Below are 15,344 nucleotides of genomic sequence, written 5' to 3'. Positions count from 1 at the left end.
TTAGGGTTGTGGTTTTTGTAGGAACTTCTCTTCTTCCCAAAATTCTTCTTGGGATCAATATGGGTGATTTCTTATCTTAGGATTTTGTCACTTCTTTGTAAATTAATGGTCTTGGGGATGTGGTTCGTAGGTTGTTGTTATGATCTTAAGGTATGAGATTAGGGTTTTAATTTGACTTTTTTGTCTAAGATTTCTATTCTTCACGAATCTTGTTCCTTGTTGAAATTGAAAATGGCTTGGCCATGATGGTTTCCACCTAAGATCAGCTTAGGATGTGGACACGGTATAAACTTACAAAGATACCAAAACATTAGTAAAATAAAAATAATAAAAATTAAAATAAATTTTATATTCCTTTTAATCATATTTCCCTAATTTGTGTTTTGATTAAATTAAAGTTTTTTAAAATTGTAAATAAAAATAATCCACCTTATATCACCAATATGCCATATCAATACAATTTGCTCAATCACCAAAAACACCATCTACTACAATTAATGGCAACCATCTACTCCAATTAATGGCAAGACAATTATACACAATGATGTCCAAAATGATTAAACCAAAAATATTTAAAGTCTAAGAAAAAAATAGCTTCCACATTGCACAAAAGTGCCTTTTGACTTTAAGATTGCACAATCCCAAAGGCGGAAAAACAATTTTTTATTTTATTTTTGGGTGAGGAGAAAATTCATGGACGTGCAGGAAGAAACTGCCCCTGATGTAATAACTATACGAATTTATTGAACTTTGGAAATGACACTTTTTCATTCAAGCCCAACCCAGTATTAATTACCTTCACATCCCAGAGCCATATATTATTCCAAGGCCCTTTCTATTAATCAATTAATGCATCCATTTAAGACAGGCAAATATAACAGGTTTAACTACTAATAATAAAGTACATCTAAAATTTAAAACATTATAGTAGCATAAGAAGGAACAGGTTAGAAGTCCTAAAACAAGATAAAATACCACGATCACTGCCTTGATCTTGACTCTGCCCGTCTAGCTTCGTCTGGAGTAGAAGGGAACAGCTCCACATACCTTGATCCTATGGTCATTTTATCCTTGGACATTGCCCTCTTGGCCTCCTCAGCTGAAACAAACTCCACATATGCCTCTCCAGTAGCTTTCCCATCAGGGCGACATGCAATGTGTACCCTGTCTTCTATCAGGTTGAAATCTTTAAAGAATTCAACAATTTGAGATTTTGTCACTTGGAAGGGAAGGCCACGCATCTTCAATATCTCAGTGTACTCCATTTGATCTTTATCACTGAACCTCTTTGATCGGGAGGGTGGAGGACTACTACCATGGTAATCGTTATCATATATTCCTTCGTAATTGATCTCAGCAGCAACAGCATTATAATAATCCTGTTTCTTACACCTGAACACTTCTACATACCGGCGACCCATGTTCTGGCGATCTCTCTGTAAAGCAAACTCAACCTGCATTGCTCCTGCAAATACCACGAAGGCCTCTCCTGAGAAGCGTCCACTCTTATTGACCAGCAACACATCGACAATGGTCAGTCCAGCAAAAAACTTCAAGATGTCAATGTCAGTACAGTTGAATGGAAGCCCCCTGAGACGAACCACAGGAAAGGGAGGGGGCTGAAAGCCACCTGCATATCCATAAGGTAAGTTGCCTGTCCCGCTGCTCACTGCGAAGTATGGATTTGATTCCATCATTCTTTGTCTCTTTGAGCCAACCTCGTACCCGTCCGAAACCCCCCCGCTTCCCAACATTGCCCTTCAAATTTCCATACCCAAAAAAAAACAATCCCCCACTCAACATGTTAATAAAGCCAAACCCAACCCTCTTTTCCCTGACACTTAATTTTAATTCCTATTACTCATAATATTCATCACAACACCCACAGCCAAACATCATAGAAAAAAAAAATAACAACAGATCAATCAGACCACCTATGGAAATAGAGAGAACCACACAAAGACCATAGAAATATATTTCTATCCAACACACTCATTATGCAGGACATATATAAAAGAAAAATCAAAGATAGATAAGTTTGCACAAATTACAATCATAAGGTCTGCAAGATTAATACTTAATAGTGAAGTAATATACCAAATGTTACAGTAACACGGCTTAAAAGGCTAATTAATTTAAAAAATCATGTAAACACAAAATAAGCACAATGTGATTGATTGCAACAACACATTATTGATCCTGATCAGGTTGAAAGAAAATTAGACATGCTCACAGAGACTCCATATCATATCAGGCATATTATAGGATATTAAATTATTAAAAATAAAAACACAAAAATTTGAGAGAAAAGAAAGCAAATACGTGGCCTGAGACCTGATAGATATGTTGTTTGGCGAAGCTAACCCAGCAAAGCCCACACATAAGAAGTCAATACAATTACATGCAACAAACAACCTCAATCACCCTATAACCAAAGCACATAGCTATATAAACAATAAAATCAAAGAAAATTAAATGCAAACACGATTTCTAATCATAAGCAACACCACACAGAAATAAAACCCCAGCAATTACAAAAGAACAAAGAAATTGGAAGGAAATGGCACGCAGAATAAAAAAGATGAAGTTAGGTTGACATACCCTCGAGGACCGTACATGTTACCAAGATCGCCGAAAGATCGAGCGAAAGGCGCTTCTGTGGACGGAGGAAGACGATACGGATCCAGCGCTACAATCGCACGAGAGAGGAATCCCAAATTGAACTGCAAACCCTAACTAGGGTTACACGCTTCTACTTCTTCCCCCAACACACTGCGCACCCCGTTCAAGGTTTTCGCTTTTAGTGTTTTTCCCCCTTTACCTTGTGTCTAATTTATTCAAGTTTTTTTAACCCTGTGCTGCTACACAATATATTATATATTGCCGAATTCGACTTCAATGACAAATTTGTTCTCCTATGTGGATCCTGACCGTTCGATGAAAGGGTAATATATAGGAAATGTGTATAAATAAATTATATTTTGGTTAACCAGTAATAGCTAAATTTCCGAAAGAATAAACTATTTTATTAGTGAAAGCATGATTTTCTGGTTTAATCACCACTTTATTTTTTTTAACATGTCTCTTAAACTAGATATTTAATATCAATTTATTCACTTCTGTTTATCATAAATATTGCAACAAAGTGTTTAAATTTAACTTAAATGGTCTGACAATTGAGTGTACATCTTTAAAATCATATACAAAACTTTTTAATCATACACATGTTCGGTAGCCTCAAAATAAAATACAAACTCAACTAGCAATTAAGATTTCCTTTTTACTGCTAAAATATACAAATCCGCAAGTTAGCATAAAAATATAACTAAATGTATATTTCATGATATTGATGTAACCAATAAAGTTTTAAACTAGAATAATCTATCACCTCTAAATTACCAGTTGTTTCTATATGAGCATAAAATTATTCATTCCTTAAAATATCTCATTATCATCTTTTTTTTCAACTTTTCAATTATAACCACCTAAATTACTTTATTATCTTCCAAAACTCTAATTGCACACGAAGATGTTAGATATGATTCAAACTTAAGTATACATAAGACTTTTAACAAATTAAGCACTAGTTTTCATGTGCTCTCACTTAAGATCATGTTTTTTTACACTAACTTAATTCAAATTTATCGTTTTCCAAAATTAGACTCATGTTGGATGAATAATATTTAACGTTTATAGCTCTCAAAAATTTTGTCAATATAAATCTATTGAGATAAATCAAAAATATCTTGAGATATTTATGGAAGGATTTTAGTATATATAACATAAGATACATTTTTCATATTTTTTATACCAAAGTTATTTGAGACAAATTATTTCACCTCATATAACACACATTTATTATTTGCTACAAGGAAAATATTACCCACACCTTAGACAAAAAAAAACAAGATTTACTCCCACTAACTTTTATGTTTCTTTCAAAACTAAATGAAATAATATTTCCTTGAAAATTTTAAATACTATTGTTGTAAAAAAAAAATTTAATCCATATATGAATTTAATAATCCTCCAAAATAAATATTCATCATTACTAGAAAAGTATCCTTCAACATGGTTTATACAAACCTCTTATTCTAAATCAGCAATACGGATGTTCTTTTCACTTCCATGTAATATAACAAAATTATAATGAATTATTAATGTCATAATTACTTAAATAGAATCTTTCATTAACAACAATGTCTTTCAACCTTATCTTGTAAATATTTATTAATTACATTCAATGAATTGTGCACCATTGTGAACAGGAATGACAAAAAAATCTGCACCTGCGGATATCCGTGGATAAAATTCGCGACAGATAGTTGATACCCACAGATATTTACTACCCACAACCCGTGGGTAGCAGATATTTTAATATCCACTTATAAACGGGTCGGATGCGGGTACTATACTATTCGTATCCACGGATACCTGCTACCCGCAAAAAATAAAAATAAAAATTTAATTTATATTTTATTAAGTTAAATTTAATTAAAATTAACATTAATTTATATTTTACAAGATTAAATTTAATTAAAATTGAATTTAAATTTAAATTTATATTATATTTTATATATTTTTTGTAATTTTATTTTAATAATTTATTAAAAAATATTTTTTTAATATTTGCAGGAATCCGCGAATATCCACGGGTATCCGCGGATTTTAAAATATTTGCGGATATTTTTTAAGCGGGTATCCATAAGGTAGTGGATCGGGTAGCAAGTGGATTTTTTTTTTGTCGGATCGGATTGCGGATAGACATTATCCGTGCCCGACCCGTTGTCATCCCTAATTGTGAAACTCAATAAGATTCAAGACTTAATCAGATGCCACAAAGCCCATCTCATCCTTTATACCATCATACCACAAATTCAATTGCTTATGAGTTGTGAAACTATTTAACTTAATTCTTCAATAGGTTGTCCAGCATTTACTTATTATTCCTTATAAACAATTTGATATACCTCATCATGCTTAGGAACTTATGGAACTCAAAGTATAGTGTACTTTTAATTTCTCATTAATGTTTATGGGCATAAAAGTACATAATTCTACATCTGTTAACAACTAAAAGCGAATAAAATTTAAAAACGAAAATTGCAATGGACTTATTAGTCAACTGAAAATTGCACCAAACTTTCATCTTTCAGTTGCAATGGAAGCAGATCACAAAAAGCTCTAATCCAAACTGCAAATAACAGTTCTTCAAATTTACAAACCCATTAATTCAACACTAAATACTATTGAACAAATGAATATAATTAATCCAGAAGAATTTGAAGACAAAATTCCTTAAAAGAGACCAAACTAGGGGTAGTGTGGGGGCTGCAACTCTATCATATTACAGGCATATGAAAATTTTGCTTGCATATGCAGAATGAAGTTTACACGTCGTCTGTACTAAAATAAACTGGTTATGAACCGGACAAGGTTCGAAGGAACAAATTTCAAGTTGTACAAATCTAGAAAAGCATTGTTCATTCCATTTTAAATGCAGGACACAAACCAGTCCAAGCAGCTAGCAATGTTATGTCATTCTAGATGAAGAACATAACGATCTATTTGCCATAGGTGAGTCTACAAATGAATCTGCTAACCCTTGTAGACACTATCAACCAAGGTATTATCCCAACCTGAAATAGCATAAAACAGTTGGAACGCCACTCAAACTATTAAAAGCTTCACATGAATGTCTTCTTTTATCTGCACTACATTATTTAATAGGTAAAAAACAGTGGATTGCAATGTATATAGTATGATGCATAATAGTACGAAAAATTTTCCAACTTCCGTAAAGATGAAAAGTAAACAGTACATAGTTCATCTTTAGGACAAGAAGAAAAAGCTTATAATCTTGGTAAAAAAACTTTAATTTTGTTTTAGTTCAGTTAATGGTTAAGCTAATTGAACAAATGTTTAGTCTCTAGTAATTGCCACCTGATTTTATTAAATAAAAAAATTAATATTAATATGTAATTAACATCGAAGAAGACTTTGCTTTTAACTTTGTAAATTATAAATCCTTAATGCTACTTCAAAGTTAATTGCATCTTAACAATAATTTTCATTTTAATAAACACGTGACAAATACTAAAGACCAAATACATTTTCAATTATCTTAATCATTAACATAATTCAAACAAAATTAATGAAATTAAAATTTCTATACTAAGACTATAATTTTTTGTCTAGTATTAAAAGTTAAATATGTCAATATGTAAATATTTATTGTACTAATCTGACTATTTACTGAAAAGTATAACTAAGGGGTGGAGGAGCTAAACTTACTGTAGTCTGATTACAAGCTAAACTCACTTCCAGTGCTTTGGATAGGCACATTTCATCCACAAGTTGTTTAAATACTCAAGTGAAAACACCAACTCAAGTGAAAACACCAACTCATGATTACATTTCAATATCGGGAGATTGAGTTCTTTTGAGGAGTTCACATTTTCTAAACATAATCCTTCTAGCATACTCTACTAGTGAAAATTTATTGAATACAACAGTCTCGAGTTGGAATACATCAAGGGTATGTTTGGATAACCGTATGGGTTCCTCCAACATACTTTTGGACTGCTAAACTCTATTTTCCATTATGCTTGTTGCCTCTCAAAGTCACATTTCCATCATCGGTTCACCCAAAACAAAGTTAGAATAAGAAGCAACAAAATGGTTGCTTATGAAAATTATTTTCCATTGTCAGTACTTATTCAAACAACAAAGTTTAGTAAAATGCTTTATTCATATTATACAATAAATTTCATTTTATCAACATACTTTGAACCAAAAATATTAAAACAATAATTGCACTGCAGTAAACTCATTTCAAGACATTCTTTTGATTCAAATTTATGTCTGCAAACTTTAATCCAAATATGAACTAAATGGAACCAGGTCTATGCACTTTTGTTATTCCGTATAAATTTCAGCTAAGAATGAAGTGTATATTAGATACTGAGACACTAGCATCCTTTTCTAATTCCGGCTTGTTTTCTTATTTCATTTTCCACAGTAGTTCACCCCCCGCTGCACACTTTTCCGACAACAAGTTGTCGCTGGTGATTTTTTAGTAGTCATTGTTCACCAATAATGACTTTTTTGGTAATTTTCAGTAACTAATTAGTAGTGATTTCATTCCAACCTATGATTATTCCAGTGGTGACTCTTTTATCGTGTATTTGGCGGTGGCTTCTTTCCCATCGAAGGTTTTAGCTACCAAAATAATTAGTTTAAAAATTGGTAACCAATTAATGAGATATCAATTTAGAAACTTATTACTTTGATAACCAAAACCTCGATAGCTAATCTTAGAGAGAACTTACAAACCAATTATAACTTTTATTCGTAATAATAACTATTTTAGTAACTAATAATTTTTAGTTTGTAAATTGATATCTAAATTGATCAGTGTAGTGACTAATTACTTTTTGTGACTAAAATTAGTTTTCATAGAGATTTTCTTGTAGTGATTGACGAAGGTCATATTTTGTTTGTTTCGTTGGGAAATGAATATTTTCTTGTAATAAGCTTTGGCTTAAGGAGTCTTAGAAATATGAGAAATATCTAATGATATCATAAAATAGTTCAGAGCATCTCTCAGTATTTATTCTTCTTTTATATTTTGTGATTGATTTCCTTATTTAATTAGAATTTTAATAATTATAAGAATACTTAATTAGAAACATATATATATATATATATATATATATATATATATATATATATATCACGTCATGTATATGCACATACAATTTCCTATAACTATTTATATAATAAACTTATATAAATGATCTTCACTGTGTATCCCAGACACAATTTTCAGCAGTTCTTGCATCAAAAATTTTCTCTTAAATCAAAACCTAAATAGGACTTCTTTGGATATGTCTTTTTATTCAAAGTTCAAATATAAGAAGGAAAGATACTAGAAATTGCTTACCATAATATTGTTATTTTCAATACCTTCAGTCCTCCAAGATAATAATCTCCCTGCAAAAATATGTAAAATAATTTTCAAATCATAACTATTATAAAAAGGCAACGAGAAATGCAGCGTCTTCTATGCCACATTTTCCGTGCAGCAAATGGCTTTAACTTTAAACAAATTTAACTTAAATAAAATTACATTCTCGAAAATTAAAATTTATGTTAAAATGGCATCAAATTTAGATTAAAATAATCGTTATATAAAAAAACAAGGGGTTTTCATTAAGAGTGTTCTCATGGCATTCAATTCAGACTTTAAATGATTGAAAAAAGTTATGGCACTCAATTAGAATTAACAAAGATTTTTTACGGATGGCAACGAAATTCAATAGTATTCAGTTAATATTTTTTATAACTTAGAAAAGTTCGTTGATATTCAAAAGTATATAAACTTTAATGGACTTTTCCAACTCTTTCTTTTTCTACCGGTTGCTAGATTTTTCTTTCTTCCTATACACATTATGAATTCTCTCTTTTGTGCAAGACAATATAAATGTTTATGTGCAAAACTTGATAGTTTTTCTTCACAAAAGAATGTTGATACGATGAATTTATAATATAACCGATTAAGAAATGAACTTTAAGTTTTACTCAATCTTATAAAACCGGTTTGTAAGATAAGGTTTGTACCCACTTATATACTCTAAATTGGCCTCATTACTAATCGATGTGAAACTTTTAACACATCCCCTCACGCCAAGGTATATACATCACATGCATGAGACTAGACAGTAATGAATAATCCGAAGATGGATAATCCGAAGACAATGTATGCAAACTTCAACTAACATGTGGAAGCATGTTTGGACTTCGACGGTGACAATCTCGACGATGTTGGGATCACCTGGTCGAGACAAGCAGAATCGTGTGGTTGTTGGTCAAAATGAAACTCTGGCAATGACAGCAGAATGACAGTAGCGACAAAATTTTTCCAAAAGAACTTTAAACTCTAAATACCATGTTAAGAAGTGAATTCTAAACCTAACTCAACCTAAAATGAGGTTTGCATCCAGTTCTTTACTCTAAACTAGCCTTATCACTAATTGAAGTGGGACTTCTAATATAATAAATAGACATCTTCATCTATAGTATTTTCAGATAACAAAGATCATAGTTTGGAACAATTGGTTCAAATCCAAGAACATAGATGCATAAAGGACCATAATCTGGAACGTATTGTTCAAATCCAAGAACATGGATGTAAAAAATGTCAATGCATAGTGTAGGACAAAAATTTAGAACACATTAACTAAAGAAAGATTGAAAAATTGTACTGAGTTTACTTTTTTATCCAAAACTTATTATTTTATTATTACTTTTTTCACTGACTTTGGTAGTTTTGAATGCTTTCTAAATATGGATAAAATTCTTTCAAATTTTATAAATTCATTCAATCTTTTAGATTGTTAAAATATAAATTAGTTAGAATCCAAAAAGACTTCTAAATAATACTAAAGTCATAAGGCTCCTACATTGGCTTGTAAAATCCACAAGATATTTTGTCAAAATAGTTTTAAAATTTCAATCCAATACACCCCTAAATACATACATCTATTCTCTTGAATAATTACTCAGTTAGAAAAATGTTTACAGTATGCGTAACTTTTCTTCTTATTCATATTTCCAAAATTATAAGATAATAATGCGTCCAAAAATTAGATATGACAACCAAATATAGTAAGGCTCTTGAAAATTTTGACTCACTTCTTCATAGACATTTTTAGAAATAAAAATAAGAAGAAAAATTGAAATTAACTTGTCCATAAACTAAAAGTTAGCTTATACACAAGCTAATTTGCAGAAACTGATACAATTTCTCTAAATTTTTGTTTTAAACTTGTGTATATGCTAGATTTAACTTATAAGAAAGCTAATTTCATTTTTTCTTCTTATTGTTCTCCCCTACAAATGTTTATGAAGAAGTTCATCCAATCCAAACAAACCCTAATACTTCAATTATATCAATTACTATACCTATAAATGTCACAATCTTAGCACTACGAAGCGTTTTGTAGTAAATGGAAAAGAGTTTGCAACTAAACTTGTTTTATTGGAAAAACCTTAAAAAAATTAATACAAGTATTTTTTTTATTCAACCAAGAGTTCAATAAATATTTTATAACTACAATTCATTTTTCGCCTATATCAAAACCAAAAGTTAAACTAATATCCATAATCATAGCCAACAAATATACATATAACTATAGCCTATACCTAATATGAAATGTAACTAAATAGTACAAGTAAATATTTTCAATCAGCAAGTCCACAGATATCAGAATCCAAAAAAGAAACACATTTTCTTATTTTAAGCAACCCAACAGTTTAATACAAATGAGTGAGAGTTTGCAGCATAATCTAGTAAAACTTTATGTATTAATCATAATTGCATTACCAAAAGGTTGGACAAGTTGTTGAGATATGCTAGCCACAGGAACACTCCAAAACCACATGAGGAAAATGAGATATGTTAAAACCTGCATCACTCAACCATGTTAGTATCATATCGGCCTTTGCAAAGAAAATAAGTAAACCTGAAAACAATTTCTAGATTAGGAAATACCTTTGAGATAAGCAGAAATTTTGAGTACAAAGCAGTATCCTTGTCGTGTAAATTTCGAACTGCATGTTAGTTTAAAGCATAACTTTTCCGGTAATGCTACTTTCACCATGATCTCAGCACAAATAGCATATAAATTCTGACGTGGCTACATCTAGTTCCACCTACTTAAGGATCCAACTTAAAAAAGTAGCTAACTCAGTAGCAATCTCATCTAATCTGTTCTGAAATGGGTTAAGTGGAATATTTTGATAAACAATCATTCAGTCTTGTAATTGTATAGATGAGATTTATATTCATAAAAATCTTTTATAAACACTTTTGTTATCTAATTTTTATATGCATAAAATTTAGGCAACAAAATTATTTATCTACAAGTGGTTGCCTCAACCTATTCATTCCATGATCCTTTAGTGAGCGTAAAAGTGTGTTACTCTAACCAATACTTCGTTTGATGCCAAGCACAATAATTTTGCAAATTCCATGCATAAGATAATGCCTAATACTTTGAATTTGATATAGGAAATTAAATCCTAAATCAACATTTAGAAAGCTGACACGTGTTTAAACTTAGCGAGCATAAAATATGGAAACTTAATTGTTCTAAAAGACATATTTCATATTTAAAACCTCTTTTTGATGTCTTTTACAAGTACTCTTCATATGTTTTAACTAAGCAAAGGAGGGTCCTCTATGGTCACTTTTTCTTTCCAGCAACCACCAAGTCCTCTTGGCATTTTTTGCTATTTAGGCACACTATTAAATAGAAAATTTCAGCTGAAACTCTCTCATAGTTGTAACAACTCTCACAGAGAATACTCTGTTCAAAGAACTTCAAAATACGCTCGTCTGCCCACTTTTATTTTCTATACGAACTTTACATAACTGTTCCAAAAAAAAAAAAACTAAATAGCTGTCTATCATCAGACCTTATACAAAATAACTGCTCCGGAACTACATAACTGAACCCACTTAAACAGTATACACAATTGATATTAAGTAACCACTCCTATTTTCTGTCAATAACTGTCATATCTGCCCCTAATCCCATTAATTGATAATTAAGTTAATATGTACATGATTAGTAAACATTTTCATATAGGAGAGATTAATTGACAAACATAAGAAGAATTTATAGGAAAGATGGATTGGAAATACAAAGTGATGGTGACCAGGATAAGAATACTTGAAGAAGTGATATTTAAGGATAAAGATTACAGGAGAAGTATATCTAATCAGCAGCAAAATTATTATTAACTGGAATTTTAGTGTTTCATCGTTCTCACCTTTATTAAATATCTTAAAAATTCTAGAAATGTAAGTTGTTTGGTTACCTAGTTGGCTTGGTCTATATAAGAATTGTTACTGTTATTTTCGTACAATTGTAGCTTCTTCAGAATTTTGATTTGCCCTAGCTTGAGTTCAGTTTAAAAAACCCTCTATTCTCCTTTCTATAACTTGAATAAATGTAATGAAGTAAAACAGTGTATATTTCTTACACTGTTATAGTTTTACTACTGTATTTATAGAATACAAAGGGCAGAATACAAGGAGGCAAGGCGCTTGCCTTAAACCCTAACCCTAAGTTGGGTTCCCATACATGAATAATAAAACAAAATAAAATATTACATTTCAACACTCCCCTCAAGCTAGATCATATGCACCACGCTTGGAACATATAAATTGAATTCGAGACCCCTTTAGAGATTTAGTCAGAATGTATGCAAGTTGTTCCTTAGAGTTGACAAGCTCAATAATAAGATCCTCGGACAGTAGCTTCTCTCTAACAAAATGACAATCGACTATATTTTGTTCTCTTATGAAACATTGGATTAGAGGCAATATGAAGAGCTGTCTGGTTGTCACAATACAACTTCATTTGCTCATTTTCACAAAATTTCAACTCTTGAAGGAGTTGTTTAATCCACACAAGTTCACATGTAGCTAGAGTCATAGCTCTATATTCAACTTCTGTACTAGATCGAGCAATGGCACTTTTTTTCTTAATTTTCCAAGATACAAGGTTCTCTCCAAGGAATACAGAATATCTTGTGATAGATCTTGTCAATTGGACAACCAGCTCAATCTACACCACAATCCCCTTCGATTTAAGTATTTCCCTTGTTCTCATACAATAATCCTTGTCCAAGTTCCCTTTTACTGAGAATGCAAATCACAACATTCCAATGATCAATGTGGGGATTTTGCATAAATTGACTCACAATTCCCAATGGATAAGAAAGATCATGTCTTGTTATAGTAAGATAAATGAGTTTTCCAACCAACCTTTTGTGTTTCTCAAGGTCTGAAAAAAATTCACCTAGGTCTTTCGTTAACTTTTGATTGAAGTCCATAGGAATATCAATGGGCTTGCAATTTGTCATATCTATTTCCTCCAAAATATCAAGAGCATATTTTCTTTGTGAAATGATGACACCTTCTTTTGATTGTGCCACTTCAATACCAAGAAAATATTTTTGAAGACCCAGATCTTTGGTCTAAAAGTGGCTGAAAAAAGGGTTCTTTAATTAAGCAATTCCATTGACATCATTTTCTGTAATAACAATATCAACATAAACCATAACATAAACACAGGAGAAGTATGACCATAAAACATTGAACGATCTGTCTCACATCGTTTCAATCCAAAATTTTGTACAACACGACTAAATTTACCAAACCAAGCTCGAGGTGATTGCTCAAGCCATAGAGTGAACGATGTAGTTTACAAACTAACTTAGACTCCCCCTGTGCAACAAACCCAGGAGGTTGCTCGATGAATATCTCCTCTTCTAGATCATCGTGAAGAAAGACATTTTTAATGTCCAATAAGTAAAAAGGCCATTTGCAAATGGCAGCCATAGCAAGGAAAAGACAAACAATATAGGTTTTAGCCACAAGAGAAAAAGCATCACAATAGTCAAGGCCATAAACCTGAGTATATTCCTTAGCTAGACAAGCTTTGAGACGATCCACCTCACCAATAGGACCAACCTTAATAGCATAGACCCATCGAAAACCCACAAGCTTCTTATCAAGAGGAAGAGGGACAAGTTCCCAAGTACTATTGTGTTCAAGTGCCTATATTTTATCATTAATGGCTTGTTGCCATATAGGATGACCAAGTGCCTCATGAACTGTTGTAATTAGAGAAGATATCTTTAGAATCTTCTTAATAATTAGAGAAAATAGATGTATAATCTTTTATTTTGTTTCCCTAGTTTCCTTATTTCCCTTTTTAGGAGAATTAGATTGTTACAAATAGAGGATATGAGAATGTATTTTTTAATAATTCAGAATAATAAAATCAGTTCTATTTTCTACTTGGTGTCAGAGCTCCTGATCTTGGGGCTTCGTTCCGCTGCACAGTTGCGCCGCCGCTGCTGTTCGACCACCACCGTTGCCGGTTGAGGTCGTTGATAGGGCAGAAAGGTGCGCCCAACACTGGCGACCACAACGCCAGAAGACGCTCCGGGAGAGAAGCTGCCACGTGCCGCCACTGTCGTCGGCGCGTGTAGTCCACACACCCACTCACCGCGCCGCCGCAGACAGAGTCGTTGAAGCTTCCTGAGTCTGTTCTTGGAGTCGGTGACGACCCGTTTGGCCTATATTTGAGTAGATCTGAGTTTTAAGTTCTGCTCATTTTCTCGGTGTGACCCACACGCCGTCATCGTCGTCTAGGAAAAGGTCATCGGAGACTCCTGATTGCGTTCTACAGGATGTCTGAAGTAAAAATTATTCCTTTGGGTCCTAATGACCTACCAATGAGTAAGTCCTCTGGATCATGTACTCAGTCCATAAAAGGTAAGATTTGTCTGAATATTGTTGGTCATGTGTCTCAAGGTATTTGGATCCTTGATTCGGGTGCAACTGATCATATGACACCTTTTAGTGTGTCCTTCGACTCATGGTAAAATAAAGAACAACTTATTACAGTTGCGAATGGTCAGGGTATACTTATATGCGGCTTTGGGAATATAATTCTGGACTCATCTATTGTATTAAAGGATGTTTTACATGTTCCTCAATTAGCTAATAGTCTTATCTTTGTGCAAAAACTCACAAAAGATTTAAATTGTTCAATAACATTTTTTCCAACTTATTGTGTTTTTCAAGGCCTTGCCATGGGGAAGACGATTTTAACTGCTAAGGAGCAGAGTGGGTTGTATTTTTTAGAGTTTGATGACCAAAGCAACACAAAAATCATGAGTCAACAAGCTACATCTAAGACGTGGGCAAATTCCCAAATATGGTTACATCATCAAAGGCTTCGGCATCCTTCATTTAGTCTTATCAAGTCTTTGTTTCCCCATTTGTTTACCAAAGAGTCTGTTGAGTCTTTTAATTGTGATATTTGTCAATTGTCAAAACACCATTGTGCATCTTATCCTATTAGTAATAAAAAGAGTATTTCTCCATTTGATTTAATTCACTCTGATGTTTGGGGTCCTGTCATAGATTCTATTTCTAGAGCCAAATGGTTCGTTACCTTTATTGACGATTGTACTCGTGTCACGTGGACATACCTTTAAAAAATAAATCCGAAGTTTTTCAAATATTTGTTAATTTTTTCCATCTTGTCAAAAATCAATTTGGAAAAAATATCAAGAGAATCAGGTTTGATAATGGTACTGAATATGTGAATCATGAATAACTAACCTGTGTTAACACCCCTCAACAAAATGGGGTTGCAGAAAGAAAGAATCGTCATCTTCTTGAAGTAACTAGAGCTCTTCTTTTTCAAATATCTGTTCCAAAAAATTACTGGGGAAAAGTTGTGTTAACTGCCACA

General features: G+C 32.2%; 2 protein-coding genes across 9 annotated transcripts in view; both read right to left on the bottom strand.

Annotated features, from left to right (window-relative positions):
* Nucleotides 1–818: 818 nt before the first annotated feature.
* LOC124825629 (RNA-binding (RRM/RBD/RNP motifs) family protein) lies at nt 819–2,850 on the bottom strand. Of its 3 annotated transcripts, none has more exons than XM_047298287.2 (2): nt 2,602–2,850; nt 819–1,758 (listed from the first exon to the last, which is right to left on the bottom strand). In XM_047298287.2, the coding sequence occupies exons 1-2, from the start codon at nt 2,616–2,618 to the stop codon at nt 981–983; spliced, it is 795 nt and encodes a 264-aa protein (XP_047154243.1). In that variant the 5' UTR covers nt 2,619–2,850; the 3' UTR covers nt 819–980. The 3 variants fall into 3 exon arrangements, with proteins under 3 accessions (XP_047154243.1, XP_047154244.1, XP_047154245.1); XM_047298288.2 differs by having other exon boundaries at nt 819–1,669; nt 2,602–2,849; XM_047298289.2 differs by having other exon boundaries at nt 819–1,630; nt 2,602–2,849.
* Nucleotides 2,851–5,185: 2,335 nt separating this feature from the next.
* The window catches only part of LOC124825628 (protein GET1-like), a 30,881-nt gene continuing 20,722 nt past the window's right edge, over nt 5,186–15,344 (bottom strand). For 5 of the 6 annotated variants that reach the window (XM_088104560.1, XM_088104559.1, XM_088104561.1 and 2 more), the window contains 4 exons: nt 10,556–10,614; nt 10,388–10,469; nt 7,946–7,995; nt 5,186–5,639 (listed from right to left, as the gene is read on the bottom strand). In XM_088104560.1, the coding sequence (XP_087960686.1) occupies nt 5,565–5,639; nt 7,946–7,995; nt 10,388–10,469; nt 10,556–10,614 (266 nt within the window). In that variant the 3' untranslated portion in view covers nt 5,186–5,564. Of the gene's footprint in view, nt 5,640–7,945; nt 7,996–8,781; nt 8,837–10,387; nt 10,470–10,555; nt 10,615–15,344 lie in introns of all 6 variants that reach the window. The other variant, XM_088104563.1, reaches the window with a different exon arrangement.

This window comes from Vigna umbellata, chromosome 1 (assembly GCF_029865625.1).
Source record: "Vigna umbellata cultivar VRB3 chromosome 1, Vumbellata_1.0, whole genome shotgun sequence".
NCBI lineage: Eukaryota > Viridiplantae > Streptophyta > Magnoliopsida > Fabales > Fabaceae > Vigna > Vigna umbellata.
The sequence above is the reverse complement of the archived record's forward strand: the minus strand, read 5'-3'. Positions and strand labels throughout refer to the sequence as shown.